Below are 16,805 nucleotides of genomic sequence, written 5' to 3'. Positions count from 1 at the left end.
GTGAGGGTGCTGTACAGTGGCAGCTATGGCTGTGAAGCAGCCTGTCATCTCCTGCATTCGCTGGTCCTCACAGGATAGAGTATGTGACAGTGACACCAGAAGGATTCCGCTACCGGGGCCAGGTCTTCCCTACTGTGAACGGACTCTTCCGATGGTTTAAGGATCATTATCAGGACCCTGTTCCAGGTGAGCATCCCAAAACCTGAGTGCCTCAGCTTCTTTCTTACACGTTTCAAAGCAACGCTCAAGTCTTTGGCTTCCATTAACCAATTTTGAGCTCTCTGAGAGTTAATCTTTCAGCCAAGAGGGCCATGCAGCAAAGGCTGAGCTTGTCCCTTTCCTCACCACACAACCCTCATACACCATTCGGTGCTAAACTAGCATCTTGCCAGTACAAATGTTGCCTGCATTTTTTCAAATCCTAAGTTTCAGGCCAATAGCAGCTCTCCTGCGAGATCTAATCTGTCTCTCTTGGTTTATGTTTTATGCAGGCATTACCCCCAGCAGTAGCAGTCGGACCAGGACTCCAGCCTCTATTAATGCTACTCCAGCTAACATTAACCTGGCAGGTCAGTGCAGGCCTATCCTGGTTGGAATCAGGGCACGACCTCCTTCTCCAGGCTCCGCTTTTTCTAACGTGATGGGTCTTTCTTGCAGACCTGACCCGTGCGGTGAACGCTCTGCCGCAGAACATGACCTCCCAGATGTTCAATGCCATCGCTGCCGTGACGGGCCAGGGACAGAACCCAAATGCCACCCCTGCGCAGTGGGCGTCCAGTCAGTTCGGCTATGGAGGCAGCGGAGGCGGCAGCAGCGCGTACCACGTAGGTGTCACTTAAGTTTCTAAGAGGAGGTGCTGCATGGCTTCTCCTTGCTGCTAGAAACCATCCCACGGGGGCTCCACAGGGAGCCTAAGGGGTTACTCCTTGCCTGGGATCATCCAGTCCTAGTTATGTACCTGTGGTGCTGCGCAGGGGAGCCTGGTGGAATCTTGAACCGGGTTTCTTCTTGCCTCCTGTGGCTGACGAAATGAGGCATGTACTACAGCCCTGCTCTGAGGAGTGTTGAAACAAGCAGCAAATTGATGGGGCCCCCATGGAATGCGGCAGGGTGGAGAGGCTGGATCCAGCGGTGAGGGCGCACAACCTTCTGATTGTGCCCCTGAATTTGGCAACGTGAGCTACCAGTGGAAGAGATTAGCTGTGAAACTATGCGCTGAGTTTGCAGGGCTTTTCAGCTCAGCGTGCTAATCTCCGAGCTGCACCGGCAGGCGAACACCTCAGCCTGACCGAACACCCAGAGGCTTTGCTGGGAATAAGATGGAATTGGACAGTTTCGGCTCATGCCGAAGCCTTTCCGCATGTGCGCTGGTGCCTGCCTCCTCCCAGCCCGTGCTTCCAGCTTCCCAGCTGACCCCAAGGCTGAATCCAGCTGCAGAAGGACTTGAGGTGCCTGGGTAGAAGAAATGCACCCAGCCTTTAGAGAGATCTGAAGAGATGCTGCAAGACAAGGCTTGCAGGGAGGTGGAATCCTCTTTCAGACCACCTTGGGAGGCTTTCACAGAGTTTGGCACAGTAAACACTGAGCTGGGGATAGGCAGGGACTGTAGATAACTCAACGTAATAATCATCAAAACAATCTGAAGAAAAAGGAGGTGAACACCAAGAGGCAAAGAGACTAAACACTCTGTTAGGCAAACAGTGAACCAGCCAGCGTGGGATCTGGGGGGAGCAATTTTGGGAACTGTTGTGCCTTCTCTGCAGCACCCAGGGGCAGAATTCATCTGTTCATGCCCACTGCAGGACATAATTCCTGCTAGCTTGCCCCGAGTACCTCTTCTGCCCATCTCTTACCGTCCTTATCTTTGTTTGGCTTAAGCACTCCCCTGGTACCGTGTGTGGGACCTGTGTTGCCCCAGGGCGATCGTGGGGGCAACTACTGGCCTGTGCTCAGCAGGGTGCTGCTCCTGCCCTGCAGCCCCCCAATCCCTGGGCAGTGGTCACTGCAAACCTTTCCCTGCCCGGATGAGGGGCTCCAGCAGGGCTGGGAGTGTGCAGCAAGGGCAGGCACCGGCCTCCTGGGCGAGTAGGGCAACGCAGAGCACGCCAGGCCTCTGCCCCGCAGCGCGGCAGGGTTTGCTCGCTGTCCCATAACAGCATCTGCTCTCCGCAGGTCTTCACGACTCCAGCACAGCAACCGGTGGCCACCCCTCTGATGACCCCCAGTTACTCCTACACTACCCCCAGCCAGCCGATTACGACGCCCCAGTACCAGCTCCAGGCCAACACCACACCCCAGTCCACCCAGTCCCAGACGCAGTCGCAGCCATCGTCCAGCTCCAGGCAGAGGCAGCAGCCAAAGTGAGTGGCTCCAGCACCGAGTGTGTGTATCCCTCTGTGTCCCATCTTGATTGCTTCTGTTGATTTTTTTATTTTATTTTATTTTTTTTTTTGTGTGTGGAACCAGTTTGTTGGGATGGCCTTGCACCTTCCCACATGGGATCCCTGGGGAGGGAGGGCAGGGAAGCTCTCCTACTAGCGCGTCTCACCTCCTGCCTGTGTTGTTGCAGAACCAACAGTCACGCTGCGATCGACTGGGGGAAGATGGCCGAGCAGTGGCTCCAGGAGAAGGAGGCTGAACGGAGGAAACAGAAGCAGAGGTTGACTCCTCGCCCGTCTCCCAGCCCCATGATCGAGAGCACGCCCATGTCCATCGCCGGGGACGCCACGCCGCTGCTGGATGAGATGGATCGATAGGCCGTGCTGGACCTCCGCTCTCTTCTTGGGGAAGGGGAAGGGAGAGTGAACAGTTGAAAACCAGTTCCCTTCCCTTAGCCTCATAACTCCCGTTTTATACGGTGTGAGCTGGTGGGAAATGACTCTTGGTGACATGCACCTGAGCAAACGAATAGACTTGGCAGGGCTGGTCTAAATACGTGTACTATATATATAAATATATCATAGGAAGGGACACTGCAGCGGCCTCTGCGTTCCAGGCCCTGGTTCATCACTCTGGAAGCTCTGCAAATTAATTATGAGGTCAAACGAGTCTGTCCTTGTAGGTGCACAGCAGTCTGCTTTCACCGCAAAGACCAGGAAGCAAACGTAGCTGAAAGCGCAGACCGTCAGCCTGGAGCGAGCCCGTTCCATTTGGATTCTCCCAAACCCTGACTGTCAGCTCTCCTTCTCCTGAGAGCACAAAGCAGAGTCACGGGGGTTGTGACAAGCGAACCGGAGTTCTCAAAAAGTTTCCGTTGTTGTTTGCTCCGTGTTTTCGTGTGTCGCGGGCTCTGCGGAGGCTGTGCCAGCCCCCAGCTGTGTTCGTAGGGGTCTAGCACAGCGGCTCTGGGACTCGGGGTCGTGCTGGAGAGAAACGCAGCTGTCGTACCAAAAGCTCGCTCTCTCCTCTGGCTTCTTTTGGAACAATATTTATTTAGTTTTGATTCTTTTTTTTCTTTTTTTTTTTTTTTTTTTTAATCAGACTGCGAAGCAAAACACCAGCCAACGGCAGCTTTCCCAAGCGCGGGACAGACATGTGGGCTAAAACGCTGCGAGAGCAGCTGCTCCTATGGCGGAGAGAACGCGACGCAGCCGGGAGTGCATGGCATCCTCCTCCATTACTGCTTAACCCTGCCCAGTTGTAACCAAGAGGGGTGAATAAACAGTGTTTCTACTGAATGCGTTGAGAGGTTTTCTGCCTGCACCCTGTGCTGCCTGCCCGCGCTCTCCTCTTAGCAATGGATTTGCTCAGAAGGAGATTTCAGTGGTGACGGTCAGTGCTCCTTCCTCCTTTGTTGCTTGGAGTTGCCCTGCGTGCTGAAACTTTCATAGAGCAGCTGCTTTCTGTTGAGCTGATAAAGAATAATGTTCTGTTTTGAATGCGTCCTATAGACATCACGCTGACACCCCGGGCACCTTCTGGCGGCCCGCGTCTCACTGCCTGGGAGAGGTACTGGGGGGGCCTGGGAGGGGGCAGATAACGCTGGTAACTTCGGTCGGGTCAGAAAGAGCCCACTGCAGGATTGCAGAGCCACTGCCAGCGCCAAGAGCCGTTTCTGAACTGGAAGGTTCCTGCTGCACACACTTTCCCCTCTCCTGCTTTGTTAGTAGGAATTTTCTATGGAAGCAGCGTCTTTGTTCTTCCCCAGCGCTCCTGGTTAGCCTCCTCTCGCTAGGAAAGGAGCAGGAACTGCAGACCTCCAGCAACAAAGGTCTTTTTGGCATGTAAATGCTCCCGAAGAATGGCGGCCACCCGGGAGACAAAGCAAAGCTGTTTCCTCAGAGAAGTGCAGGTCCTGGCTTCCGCAGTCGCGTTCTCCCCCTGCGACCACGCAGGCCGGGCCGGAGGACCGTGCTCCGGGGCCTGCCGTAGGCTGCGGCTGTGCTAACCTTGTGCTATTTTTTTATTTTATCAAAATATGATGAGAATTTGATGGGGAGCAGCTCCTTACCCGGGATGTGTGGGATCTGTATGGGGAGGGGCTAGCTGTGCGTCGTTGGCTCCTTTTTGGCTGTCGTTGTTTTTAGTTTTTCCCGTACCGTCAATAAAAATTCTACTTTTGGGAAGCTGCCCACGTGCCACATGTCTGTGCTTCCTGTGGTGACGCCGTGGTTGCTGCAAGGACTTTGCACCCATTAGCAGCGCTCGAGAGGGTGCGATGCCTCGCTGCAGCCTTGGTATTTCCCCCCTGGGCTCCTGTGGTCCGCTTATTTCAGGGATTTGGGATTGCACCGCACGATCCTCCGGGAACAGTGGGGTTTGCACAAGGCAGCTCTGCTCTCTGGGCCTTGGTGCTGCCTGATCTCCCAAGATTTGTGTCGTGGCAAAACAGGAGACAGCGCTCGGCTCCTGTCATTCCAGCTTTTTCTGAATCTGGAATTTGGTGCGGGAAGAGCTTTCTACTGGAGTTACCAGCGAGGGGAACGCGTTGAGTTGTGATCACCGACCAGCAGGCAGGGACACGGGCAGCTTGCCCTGCCTCTCCCTGTCCACATCTGCCTTTGTCCCAGCGCTGGAAAAATTTCTGTTGTCCCACTCCGAAGAGCTCTTGTGGCTTTGAGGAGCCTTCAGCGAGGGACAAGACCCCTCGCTCCTCTCAGAGCGGCTCTCTGCCGTTGCTGGGGGCTGGAGGGATCAGTGCTGGGGTGGGAGCACCGTGCTTCTCCCAGCCTGGGAAAAGGCAGCGGGTTAAGCGGAGGCGGGGAGCTGGGATTGTGCGACTCATTAACTGGTACTCCAGAGAAATGCACCCCTGGGGAGCTGGAGCTCAACCCTCAGTGGCTGGGGAGCTAAAATCAGGGCTCTGCCCTGTGCTGGCGTGGGGACGGGAGCTGTGTCCCCAGCCACAGCAGCGACTCGCCGTCCCCTGTGCCCAGGAAGGTGACGTGAGCCGGTGAGAGCAATGAGGAGCAGCTCAAACCCACCCTGTTCCAGGTGCTTCCCCTCCCGCAGCCCCGCAAGCGGGATGAGCCGCAGGATTCCCCCCGGATGCTTCCCCCGGTGCGATCCTTGCTCCCCACAGAGACGGGGCTGAGGCTGCGCCATCTGCTTGAGCAACCAACTTTATTACACAGCCATGACCCACGCGGGGTGAGGAGTCAGGTCCGCAGCCGCAGCTCTCGCCCAGGCTCTGCCAAAGCTTTGTTTTTCAGCCTCTTCTTTCTGTTTCTCTCCTTCCTCCTCTTCTCGCTGGTGGTGGGGAGCGGCAATGGGGGAACCGGAGCTGGCTCCTGGGCCAAGCCATCCTGTGCTGGGGCATCGCTCAGGATGGCGTTGGCCGCTTCCCCCAAGTCTGGCAGCAGGGCCCATGGGTCCCGCCCAGTGGGGGGAGCGGCTGCGGGACGCCTCAGCTCCCCGTTTTCGGAAGGACCTTTCTTTTTCAGATCTTTCCGCTTCTTTTTCTTGTCTTTCTTCTTCCCCTTCCTCTCTTTCTTGGCTGCTTTGCGGGGCGACAGCGGGCGGGCAGGTGCTGGGATGGCTTCTCCCCCTGCGCTGCTCCACGGGGGGTTCAGAGGGACCCCCACGGGCCTCGCTGCCCGGTCGATCAGCTCCCCGCCGAACTCGTACAGCACCGGCTCCCTGGGCACGGCGACGGCCACTGTATTGTATGCCTTGCACCTGCAGAGAGCGAGGAGGCACGGGGCGAGCTGAGCCCCGGCGGTGCTGAGCCGGGGGGGCCGGTCCCCGCAGCGGGGGGCACTCACCAGATGTAGAGGTAGGGCTCCACGCACTCCTCCTTGTAGGCGAACTCGAAGCAGGGCACCTGGATGACGTTGAAGAAGGCCTGGCCCACCACCCGCGAGGCCGTGTCGTTCACTCGCTGCAGGCACTCCTTCAACCTGCCGCGGGGCGCAGCAGGGGTGAGGGGGGAGATGCCTGAGGGGCTGGGTCCCCCACCCCGGGGATGTGGGGATGCCGTGGGGCACGGCGCCGCTCACCTGCGGTCGCAGTCACAGTGGCTGATGGTGTGCCAGCGCAGGTTGCGGTACCCGTAGCGGGCGGTGAAGGGGTAGATGACGTGCTGGCAGTGGTCATGGTCCCGGCAGCACCGGTCCGTGTCCCGGTGTTCCCCTGCGGAGGGGGCACAGGGTGCAGGTAGGGCTGGGGCTAGGCGGGGTTGGGATCAGCGCTGGACTGGGGCTGGGATCAGATTTAGATCAGACTGGGGTCAGACTGGGACTGGACTGGCCCTTGGATGGGGACAAGGCTGGCACTGGGATAGGAACTGGGGCTGCACCAGCATCACAGTGGGGATGAGACTGGGATTAGGCTGGGATCAGGATGGGTGCATGGACAGGACCAGGACGAAGAGAGGGACTAGGCTGGCATGAGGATAGGGACTGGGAGTGGACCAGGTTGGATCAGGACTGGGATGAGGATGGGACTTGGGTGGACCAGGACTGGACCAGCACTGGGATGGGGACCAGAATGGGAGCAGGATGGACCAGGGCCCAGGCTGGGAACAATGATGGGACCAGTGTAGGGACCAGGATGGACCAGCCCTGTGATGGGGACAAGATAGGAGTGAACTGGTGGAGTGGGACTGGACCAGCTGTAGGGTGGGGTCTGGATTGGGACAGACAGGGACTAAACTAGCACAAAGGTGGGGACTGGGATGGACCAGGGCTGGGATAGGACTGGACTGGGAGTGATGGGGACTGACCCAGCACTGGGATGGGGACCGGGACTGGGCTGGGGATGGGACGGGACGGGACGGGACGGGACGGGACGGGATGGGGGGGACAGGTAGCAGCAGCCCGCCGCCCTTACCCAGCTGCTCGTAGGCATCCGCGTTGCTGCCCGCACCGCACCACAGCGTCCCGGGGTAGGTGAGCCCACGGCGGGCGCGGGGCCGTCCCGGCGGGGCCGCTCCGGGGCCGGGGGCCGCTGCGGGGGCAGCTGCCAGGAGGAGGAGGAGGAGGAGGAGGAGGAGGAGGAGGAGGCGGCAGAGCAGCCCCGGGACGCACATGGCACCGCGCCGCCCGCCGCCGTGGGGCCGTCTTATAGAGCCGCGCTGCCCGCCCACGCGGGGCGGCTCGCCACGCCACGCCACGGCTGGGCTCGCCACGGAAGGTCCCGCAGAGCCAGGATGCTGGAGCCGCTGCCCAAAGCCCAGCGCATCCCGGGCCCCGCAGCCCGCGGGGAAGGGGTTTCCCTTCCCCGTGGGGCCGGGCCCCGTTGCTGTGGCAGCCGGTGGGGTGATGGTGCCGGCCCCAACGCCCCCGCCCCGTGACGCACTGGCCCCGCACGGCCCCCGGCCCCGGAGCGGCCCCCGACGGGAGAAGGATGTTGCTGCGGCCCCGTGTCCCGTCCCACGGATGCTCCTCGCAGCCCCACGTCTCCATTCCACAGATGATCTCCACAGCCTCGTGTCCCATCCCGCGGACACTCCCTGCAGCCCCACGTCTTATCTCACGGATGGTCCCTGCAGCCCCACATCCTCATCCCACGGACACTCCCTGCAGCCCCCCATCTTGTCTCACGGATGCTCCTTTCAGCCCCACATCCCCATTCCACAGATGCTCCCTGGACCCCCGTGTCCCATCCCACAGATGCTCCTTACAGCACCGTGTCCCATCCCAAGGATGATCCTACAACCCCGTGTCCCATCCCATGGCTGCTCCCTGCAGCCCCAAGTCCCACCCCACGGTCACCATGCAGCCCCAGTGCCCTGTGCCCAGCCAGGGCTGGCAGCCCACAGCCGCCCAGCAGCTCCCAGCGCAGCTGCCAGCCCTCGTCCCCTTGGCTGGCTCCCCTTCCACCGAGCCCATTGACAGTCAGGACGCGGAGCTGCACGTGGGGTGGCCAAGGGAACCAGTGCTCGGCGGGGCAGGATGGCGCCCGGACACCCCAACGGGGACGTGCGCAGCCTCAACAAGTCCCTGCGCTGCCGAAGACCCCACAGGCTGCAAGGGCTGCACCCTGAGCATCGCCCTGGCTCGCTGACCCTTCCACCCGTGGGGTACCCAGGGCACCGTGCCACCCGCACCGCTCCCTGGTACTGCCGGGGTAGTGGGGACACCCACGCAGGGTGCAAACCTCGCAGCCCTGGTGCTCCTCACCATGCAACGGCCTGGCCGGGACAGCAGAGCCCGGCGTGGGACACGTCACTGGCCTACAAGCAGGGCTCCCGTCTGCCACCGGACCAGGGCCCGGCCAGCTGAGGGTGCTGGCAGGGGCCCAGCGCCGCAGGGGCTGCCCCCGCTCAGCTGTCGCTGTCTGTGACGCTCCCCGTGACGGTCCCATCCGGCTCAGCCTCGCCACCAGCACCCAGGTATGGAGCCGACCCGGGCGCGCTGGGACCCCTGGGTGCCCATACGTAGTTGCGGACAGGGAGGGCGGGGGGCACCGAGGCACAAGGAGCCCTGCGGGGACTGCGAGTGGGGGGATCTCACACCCATTGCATGCTCAGTGCTGGCAGCACCCGCGGTCCCTGCACATGGACCTGTGCCACGTCCCCGCTGACCGAGAGAAGGGCTGGTACCTGGCGCTGATGGCCCCCAACGTCAAGGGTCCCAACTACGCCTGGCTGGACCCCTCCCGGCTCTACTGCCACCCGCAAGTACCCAGCGCCCCGGGGTGAAGGGCACCCGTGGGGTGCCCAGCTGGGCTGTCGGGGCACCCGGTCGTGCCCACGGGCACCGGCACGGGGGCTGCGCACACCCAGCACCCCCGCTTTCTCCCCTCAGGGTTTGCAGGACTGCGTGTCCGACCTGCTGCAGCCCTTCCAGGGTGACCCCATCGACATGGTGGCCGGCATCGACGCCATGGGCTTCATCCTGGGTGAGCCGGGACGCGGGCGAGCCTAGGGTCCCCATCCCTCATCCCCGCAGGGGCTGATGGCACCGTGCCCACCCCCAGGCGCTGCCGCCGCCGCCACGCTGCGGAAAGGCTTCCTGGCCATCCGCAAAGCCGGGCACCTCTGCGTGCAGACGCTGGCGCAGCCCTACACCGACTACTCGGGCCGAGAGAAGGTGATGGAGGTCCGCACCGACGCCATCTCGCCGGGTGAGCTGGTGGGGTGCTCCCATCGGGGTCAGGAGGCTGCCAGCATGGGCACTGGGCACCGGACGCTCAGCCATGGTCTCTGCCCCCCCCACTCCAGGTCTGCGCATCCTCCTCGTGGACCAGTGGGTCGAAACTGGGGGCACCATGCGAGCGGCTATTGAGCTGGTGGAGCGGCTGGGGGGGGTCGTGGCAGGTAGGAGCAGGGGGTCCTGGGGCACTCCGGGGTGCACCTGTGGGTGCAGCGGGAGCATCGTCCCTGTACCTTGGGGTGGTCAGTGCTGAGCACCCCTCCCCCGGCTTTGTCCTGCAGGTGTTGCTGCCGTCTGCATCGAGGACAGCGAGGGCGGACGATGGATCCGGGAGCGCTACAAGTGCGCCCACTGCGTCCCCCCCCGCCTGCAGCCCCGCTTTGACCGCCACCAGTTCGGCTGGGAATGATGGGGGCTGGCACCCCACGTGTCCCCCGTGGGGCACAGGGTTGCTGGCTCTTTGGGGCAGGGATGCCCGGGGCATCCACCAGCCGGTTTGGCTTTTGCCGTCCCGAGACGCTAACCTCCCTCGGCGGCGGCCGCCCTCCCCCGGCTCCATCCTCCCGCCTGCCCACGAGCCTGGGGAGCTGCGCCCAGGGAGCACGGCGAGCCGCAGCCGGCCCTGGTCCCCGACCCCACACCTTTCTTAAAAAGCATAAAAAAGGTTTTATTAAGACAAATTGGAGCCCGGGGGCATCTCCCCCTGCGAGCGGTACCTGGGTTTGCATAGCTAAGGGAGCCGCACGGGTGCTCCTGCTCGCCCCAGCCGTGGGTGCCCGGGCAGGTGGGGGGCCGGCGGGGCTGGGGGGCAGCAGGGACGGCTCCGCGGGGCCGGCCGGGGCCGCCCCTCTTTGGTCCAGAGGTGTGAGCACGGTGGGGTCCAAGGGCTGCCCCCTCACTGGCAGCACTTGGGTTTCTTGCGGGGTGCCGACAGGTACAGGTCGCTCTCGTTGCTGCTGATCCCTGGAGGGACAGAGGGGTGGGAGAGGGGTGGGTGGGCGGGGGGGTAAGGGGTGCTCACGGCCGGGGGTACTCACGCACGGTGTCGCCGATCTTGCGGGCGCTGCTGCGCTCCAGCTCGGCCAGCACGCTGCTCTCAAAGGTCAGCGCTGCCACGCGGAAGAAGAAATCCCGCACGTTCTCCCCTGCCCCGTGGGATGAGACCCCACTCTGAGTGTCTCCTCGCTCAGCCAGGACCCTGGGGTCTACATCCCCCCGGCTGGGGACCCACCGGTGAGCGAGGAGACAGCCCAGTATTCCGCCTGCATCTCCTGGGCCACCTTGAGAGCGTCCTTCTCTATCAGGCTGTATTGCGCCGGTGTCTGCCAACCGAGCCGGGGAGGGTGGGTGACGGGGACAGCCCCACCGAGCCGGGGCGCAGGGAGCCCGCGAGATGGAGGACACACTCACGCTCAGGTCCTTCTTGGAGCCCACCAAGAAGAGGATCACGTTGGATGGGTCGTTCTCCTTCAGGGCATCAGCCAGCCACTGCCTGTTGGAGCCACCGTCACCTGCCGGCGGCCAAGCACTGCCCTCTCGCTCGCGCGCTGCGGCATTGCCAGCAGCCCCATGCCCTCCCACCCAGCTCCCACCCTCCATCTGTCCCCACCGCCCCCCGCGCTCATCCCCAGTCCCACCTGGGCCCCTTGTCCACATGTCACCTACCGTGTGTGCTCCAGGGACGCCACGTCGTTGACATCGAAGACGATGACGATGGCTAGCGGGGTGGAGAAAAGGAGGGGTGAGACGGGCACGGGGACAGGCGGTGGGGTGGGACGCGGCGGGGACCTCACCTTGCGCTCCCCGGTAGTAGGTGGAGGCGATGCACTTGAATCGCTCCTGGCCGGCCGTGTCCCACCTGGGGAGGGGGTGAGAGGTGAGGGGGGGGGGGGCGCGTGGACGGGTGGGGAGGGGGCTGGCGCCTACTCACAGCTGCAGGCTGAAGGGCACCCCCAGCACCTCGAACCGCTCCATCTCGAAATCCACCCCGATGGTTGCCTTGTAGTTCTTGTCGAAGGTGTCCTTGCAAAAGCTGTGGGGGCGGGGGGGGGGGGGGGGGGGAGGGAAGAGGGGGGTCAGCAGCCCCCCCAACCCCCCCCACACCCCACTCCTGGGGGCTCAATGCCCCCCGCCCCAGGGGCTGCCCAGCACCAGAGTCCGGATGGAGCCGGGTTCAACCCGAGGTGCTGCTGCCCTTTGAGGGGGGGGTCTCTTCCCTTGCCCCCCCCGCTAAAGCCCCTCAGCAGGGGGGTCCCGTTACCGGTTGATCAGGCAGGTCTTCCCCACCGAGAGGTCACCCACCACGATGATCTTGGAGATCTTAAACCTGCGGGGCAGGAGGATCACGCAGCCGCTCAGAGACGTGGGGGGGTCCCCATCTGTGTCCCCCCACCCCCATGCCGGCTGGCCATGGGGGCAGAGGGGTTCGTGGGGTGGCAGGGTAGGGAGGGGGTCACCCCGCAGCCCCCTCCCCGTGTCCCACAGCGCCCTGCAGCCCGGCTCTCCCGTAGCCCAGCCCGGACCCCCGTGTTCCCCCCCGCGCCGCATTCCTGCGTCGTGACGCAGGGCTCCGCGCACGGGCTGCGCCGGCAGCCACGCGGCGCCCGCGCCGGGGACCCCCACCCGGGGCTAACGGGGCCGTGGGCCCCCCGTCACCCCCTCCTCCCAGCCCTGGGGTCCCCAAATTGCCCCGGACTCACCCCACGGTGCCCGTCCGCTGCTCCTGGCAGGCGCTGGCCACCCTGGAGTGGAAGGTGGGGCGAGCGTGCAGGGCGGCCTCCTTCCGAAAACACTGGAGGGGGGACAAAAAGGGGGACAGCGGTGTGACCACGGGGCTCGGCGAGGCCGCTCGGGGGCTGGTGTCCCCCTCCACTCACCGGGGGCAGGTCGGCGATGACCCTGTCCCTGCGGACGGGAGCCAGCACGTTCATCGTCCCGCGGGGCCGCCTGGGTGGCCGGGGGGAGCGGGAACGGGACAAGGGCCACGGCGGGGCCTGGGGACAGAGGGAGCAGGGAGTGGCGATGGCCCCGTGTCCCAACTGTCCCCGTGTCCTAGACACCCCCGCATCCCAGTGCACCGCTGTCCCATGGTCCCAACTGTCCCCACATCCCGAGTGTGTCACCCTGGGGGGGGGGGGGTTGTTCCCGTATCCCAGCCATCCCCACGTCCCTGCACACCGGGGTACCGCTGTCCCCGTGTCCCCGCATCCCAAGTGTGGCACCCCCGTGTCCCCCTGATCCCCGTGTCCCATCCATCCCCACGTCCCCATATCGCACCCGTCACCACGTCCCTGTCCCCGTGTCCCATCCATCCCCACGTCCCCATATCCCACCCGTCACCACGTCCTTGTCCCCGTGTCCCATCCATCCCCATGTCCCACCACTCCCCACGTCCCCGCGTGTCCCTGTCCCCCCCCCAAGCGCGTCCCCTCGCCGCATCCCGGTCCACGACCAAGCCTTCCCTGTCCCGCCCCGGTGCCCTACGTGAGGGAACGCGGAGGAGGGGGAGGGTCCCCGTTACCGCGAACCTCCCGGTAACGGTGCTCGGCGCTGCACGCCCAGCCCCGGAGGAACCGGCGTCCTGGCCCCTCCCACGCCCCCCAGGGGGGCGTGGGAGGGGCCAGGACGCCGGTTCCTCCGGGGCTGGGCCACCGCGCTGCTACCCCACGCGACGGGACCCCGATAATCCCCCCCGCCTCCACACCGGGGTTCGTCACAGCCCCCCGCCGTCGGGGCACCGGAAAGGGAGGGGGCGTAGAACTACAACTCCCATGAAGCCTCGCGGGGGGCGAGGGGCGAATCTGCGCATGCGCTAACGAGGCATTCAGCCCCCTACTACCATTCCCGGCAGACCCCGCGGCGACGCGAGAGTTGGGCGGGAAGGGCGGGGAAGTCTCGCGAGATTTGAGAGTATAAGCCCGTGCGGTGCGGGGCGGGAGGCCCCTTTCGGCTTCCGCCTGGCCAAGATGGCGCCCAAGGCGAAGAAGGAGGGTGAGGGCCGGGGGCGGTGGAGTGCGGGGAGGGTCGCGCTGGGGCGGGGTCGCGCTGAGGCATCCCCGAGGGTGCGGGTGTAGGCGGGGAAGGCCAAGCTGAACGGGCTTGGGAGGGGGGGTGGTGGGGGGCCGCAGCCCGGCGCTGGGCCGCGGGCACGTGGAGGCGGCGGGAGAGGCCTTGCAGCGGCCCGTCCGGTTAATCTGAGGGAGGGCAGGCCCCTCGGTGCTTGGAGTCTGGGGGGGGGGGTGAGGGAGGTGGGGAGGGAATGAGTGCCCCCGTCCGTTGGTGAGCTAGGAGACTGGCTTGTTGGGGGAAGGGAATGGGGGAAACGCCAACGCTGTTGGGCTTTTTAGGGAAGTCTTGGTTGGATGAGGGAGCATGGACCGCTTGGAGAGGTTGAGCTGCGTAAGAGAGGAAGCCATGGCCCGCTGGGGCAAGCCGGGGAGCTTATACTGGTCCTGCAGATCCTGACCGTGCTGACTGAGCTGTCGTTGTAGCTGTGCCTCCGAAGACAGAGGCAAAGGCTAAGGCGCTGAAGGCCAAGAAGGCCGTCCTGAAGGGGGTCCACAGCCACAAGAAGAAGAAGATCCGCACGTCGCCCACCTTCCGCAGGCCCAAGACCCTGCGCCTGCGACGGCAGCCCAAGTACCCCCGGAAGAGCGCCCCACGGAGAAACAAGTACGTGTGGGGCGGTGGGCTCTGCCCTGCCGCAGGGTTTGCGGGGTGGGGGCAGCTCCGTGTGTGGGGACCTGTGCCCTGCTGCAGGTCCCCAGGGTGAGACCTTGCCAGCGTTGCTGCCCTGGGAGTTGAGTCACACCTTGGTGACAGAGCGATGGGTGTTTGGGATGCAGGTGATGATTTCAAGCGACCAAAGCCTGAGAGTTTGTGATGAAAACTTTTTTTGGCAACTGATGCACCCCAAGGAAAACCCCTGGAGTGCAGTGATGGCATCTGCTGACCTTCTGTTAACCACAGGGCCTCTCTCCCACAGGCTGGACCATTATGCCATTATCAAGTTCCCTTTGACCACAGAGTCGGCAATGAAGAAGATAGAGGATAACAATACTCTGGTTTTCATCGTCGATGTCAAGGCAAACAAGCACCAGATCAAACAGGCTGTCAAGAAGCTGTACGATATCGATGTGGCCAAGGTCAACACATTGATTAGGTGAGAAGTGGGGAGAAGAGGTCACTGGTGGGTGTGAGGCGCTTCAGGAGCCTGGAGCGGCTTTTAGCAGAAAATTGGAACATGGGTGAGTGTCAGCGGTTGTGGGTTCTCGCAGGAGGTGTGGGATTAAAGTTCTGTAGTGTTTTCAGTGTTTTGAGAAATTTCAGAAGTTTTGAGAAATGCAACTGGTGACTCAGTGCATCTTAGTGGAAGTGAGAAATGTTGGTAGGCTAGAGGGTCAGCTTCGTCAGGGAGCCTTGTGCAAATGATGTGAACTTTTTTTTACCACTGAGTAAAGTGATGCTTCCAAAGGAACCACTGATGCACGCTGCTGTAGCAGGAATGTGGAGCAGGTGGGAGGAGTTGTGTGCCTCTGTCCTGATGCCTCCCTGTTCCTCTCTAGGCCTGATGGGGAGAAGAAGGCGTATGTCCGACTAGCTCCGGATTACGATGCGCTGGATGTAGCCAACAAGGTGAGAAATGCTTGAAACTTTGCAGCTCCCGTTGTCCTGTATCTCCTCCGCCCGCTTGTTCGTCCTGGTGTGGAGGTGAGGTAGTTGTGCTTCAAGCACGGCGGCACTTTTGTGGAAGTGTCCTTGTAGTTAAACGGGATCCGAGTGTTCAGAAGCAAGAGCACGTTATCTGGCAAAACGCGGCTCTGCCTGGAAGGTTGTGAGGTTGAAAAAGTTACTGAGGGAGAATTGCTGCTGTTCTTCAGTCCCTCCAGGGAGGGGCTCCGCTCCGCAGGGCTGCAGGCTCAGGGAGGATGAAGAGAGAGCCCTGCGGCTTTTGGGTTGGCACACTGCTTGTCCTAACAGCGTTCTCGGCCGGTGCTGCTGGCAGCTCATGTAACAGGGGAGATGATGGCAGGAACACCGCTGCGAAGGAGGGGTTTGTGCCGTGCGGGTGGCTGTGTGCAGCTGGCAGTTTAATCCTCGCTCTGGCTGAGGTAGACAGGAGGAGGAGGTGGTGGTGCAAACTGGAGCAGGGGATTGTGGCTTAGCGCAAGAGCCACTGTGGAATAAATGTGTAAAGCGGTTGTGTAAGGCACCTGGGCAGGTCTGGGAGGAAGAGGCCTTGGAGGACAGGAATCCTGGGGAGGCGCAGCCCTGGTAGCGATGCCTGTGGTGGAGGCTCTGCCTTTCTGCCAGCGTAACATCTGTTTTAACGTGCTTTGCTTCTTTCCAGATCGGAATCATCTAAGCTGCGTCTACCAAGGACTGTACAGACAGGATAATAAACCCTGTGACACCACGGAGGGGCTCTTGTGTTCTGTGACAACGTAGCCCGCCCAAAAAGAGTGCCCAGCAAACTTTTGGGGCTTCATTTCCATAAAGGCGGTTCCTCCCTCCCTCCCTCCCTCCCTGGCACTGCGTGGGCAGAGCTGGCTGCTCTGAGAGAGGATTGCACGGGGGGCAGTGCTGTCCTGCGCCTGGTCCCCCGTTGCTGGGGTCTCCTGGACCACTGAGGTGTTCTCTCTGCTGTGGGTGGATATCAGTGAGGTCTCGGATATCTCTGTGTACCCGAGGCCTCAGGTATTTTGTGGCCCTGTGTAATTAGCCCGTGTTTGCGATTGGTGCTCTGTGTCCTGCAGAGCGTACCGCAGGCTGAGTGCCCAGGAGGGACGTAGGTAGCAACCACCACAAAAACCTGTTTACGGTTCGGATCTGCCGCGAGCGGAGTGTCGCGGTGTTTTCAGACTGTTTCAGCTATTTGCTTATGCTGCAAGCTTCACTTGGCGAAGCCTGTGTGGGGTGTTTTTGTTTTTTTTTCCTGACGTGATCCCCGTTCCCCGTGCAGCAGCGTGTGAATGGCCTGGTTTCCCCGACACTGTTCTGTTATGTCGCCTGTAATCTCGTGGGGTTCATAGTCCTCAGCAGGGCTGTTCCCTAACCGGTTGCTCTTGCTCCTTTGGCAGTCTTGCTCCCTCAAATTTATAGATAAAGCTGGCTTTTCGGAGGGCTTGGAGAGTCCCAGGATTGCGGAGCACTTGAGGGGTGCTTGATCTTAAGTGTGTGGCTGCACTTGACTGAGATGGCGGCCAAATATTGATCGAGGTAACTGAGCTCTTGAGCAGGGGGACACCGAGTTCCTTCCAGCCTCTTGCA

At 62.3% G+C, this 16,805-nt stretch overlaps 5 protein-coding genes and 2 non-coding genes across 10 annotated transcripts in view; 5 read left to right on the top strand and 2 right to left on the bottom strand.

The window, feature by feature from the left end:
• SUPT6H (SPT6 homolog, histone chaperone and transcription elongation factor) overlaps nucleotides 1-3,677 on the top strand; it is a 29,045-nt gene extending 25,368 nt beyond the window's left edge. For all 3 annotated transcript variants that reach the window (XM_086762950.1, XM_086762949.1, XM_086762953.1), the window contains 5 exons: nucleotides 74-186; nucleotides 492-569; nucleotides 658-824; nucleotides 2,173-2,360; nucleotides 2,570-3,677. In XM_086762950.1, coding sequence (XP_086619076.1) covers nucleotides 74-186; nucleotides 492-569; nucleotides 658-824; nucleotides 2,173-2,360; nucleotides 2,570-2,756 — 733 coding nt within the window. In that variant the 3' untranslated portion in view covers nucleotides 2,757-3,677. The remainder of the gene's footprint in view (nucleotides 1-73; nucleotides 187-491; nucleotides 570-657; nucleotides 825-2,172; nucleotides 2,361-2,569) is intronic.
• A 1,866-nt stretch (nucleotides 3,678-5,543) lies between these two features.
• Nucleotides 5,544-7,749, bottom strand: PROCA1 (protein interacting with cyclin A1). Its single transcript, XM_086763102.1, has 4 exons — nucleotides 7,270-7,749; nucleotides 6,438-6,570; nucleotides 6,204-6,338; nucleotides 5,544-6,117 (listed from the first exon to the last, which is right to left on the bottom strand). The coding sequence occupies exons 1-4, from the start codon at nucleotides 7,466-7,468 to the stop codon at nucleotides 5,598-5,600; spliced, it is 987 nt and encodes a 328-aa protein (XP_086619228.1). The 5' UTR covers nucleotides 7,469-7,749; the 3' UTR covers nucleotides 5,544-5,597.
• A 635-nt stretch (nucleotides 7,750-8,384) lies between these two features.
• LOC147598336 (uncharacterized) lies at nucleotides 8,385-10,221 on the top strand. Its single transcript, XM_086762932.1, has 6 exons — nucleotides 8,385-8,773; nucleotides 8,912-9,061; nucleotides 9,189-9,282; nucleotides 9,361-9,507; nucleotides 9,605-9,700; nucleotides 9,818-10,221. Exons 2-6 carry the CDS (start codon nucleotides 8,939-8,941, stop codon nucleotides 9,943-9,945), a joined length of 588 nt encoding a protein of 195 aa, XP_086619058.1. The 5' UTR covers nucleotides 8,385-8,773; nucleotides 8,912-8,938; the 3' UTR covers nucleotides 9,946-10,221.
• RAB34 (RAB34, member RAS oncogene family) lies at nucleotides 10,179-13,112 on the bottom strand. 2 transcript variants are annotated; one of them, XM_086762930.1, is made up of 11 exons: nucleotides 13,020-13,112; nucleotides 12,413-12,529; nucleotides 12,236-12,327; nucleotides 11,797-11,862; nucleotides 11,467-11,568; nucleotides 11,330-11,394; nucleotides 11,202-11,253; nucleotides 10,947-11,028; nucleotides 10,768-10,858; nucleotides 10,574-10,681; nucleotides 10,179-10,499 (listed from the first exon to the last, which is right to left on the bottom strand). In XM_086762930.1, the coding sequence occupies exons 2-11, from the start codon at nucleotides 12,464-12,466 to the stop codon at nucleotides 10,432-10,434; spliced, it is 780 nt and encodes a 259-aa protein (XP_086619056.1). In that variant the 5' UTR covers nucleotides 12,467-12,529; nucleotides 13,020-13,112; the 3' UTR covers nucleotides 10,179-10,431. The 2 variants fall into 2 exon arrangements, with proteins under 2 accessions (XP_086619056.1, XP_086619057.1); XM_086762931.1 differs by having other exon boundaries at nucleotides 13,064-13,086.
• Nucleotides 13,113-13,428: 316 nt separating this feature from the next.
• RPL23A (ribosomal protein L23a) lies at nucleotides 13,429-15,951 on the top strand. The gene is made up of 5 exons (XM_086763318.1): nucleotides 13,429-13,526; nucleotides 14,027-14,207; nucleotides 14,521-14,697; nucleotides 15,101-15,170; nucleotides 15,886-15,951. Exons 1-5 carry the CDS (start codon nucleotides 13,502-13,504, stop codon nucleotides 15,898-15,900), a joined length of 468 nt encoding a protein of 155 aa, XP_086619444.1. The 5' UTR covers nucleotides 13,429-13,501; the 3' UTR covers nucleotides 15,901-15,951.
• On the top strand, nucleotides 14,374-14,447 carry LOC147598334 (small nucleolar RNA Z17). The gene has a single exon (XR_015260693.1). It is a non-coding gene; the product is annotated as a small nucleolar RNA Z17 (small nucleolar RNA).
• On the top strand, nucleotides 14,957-15,024 carry LOC147598333 (small nucleolar RNA SNORD42). Its single transcript, XR_015260692.1, has one exon. It is a non-coding gene; the product is annotated as a small nucleolar RNA SNORD42 (small nucleolar RNA).
• Nucleotides 15,952-16,805: the final 854 nt, after the last annotated feature.

This window comes from Chlamydotis macqueenii, chromosome 19, assembly GCF_036417535.1.
Source record: "Chlamydotis macqueenii isolate bChlMac1 chromosome 19, bChlMac1.mat, whole genome shotgun sequence".
Taxonomy (NCBI): domain Eukaryota; kingdom Metazoa; phylum Chordata; class Aves; order Otidiformes; family Otididae; genus Chlamydotis; species Chlamydotis macqueenii.
The sequence above is the reverse complement of the archived record's forward strand: the minus strand, read 5'-3'. Positions and strand labels throughout refer to the sequence as shown.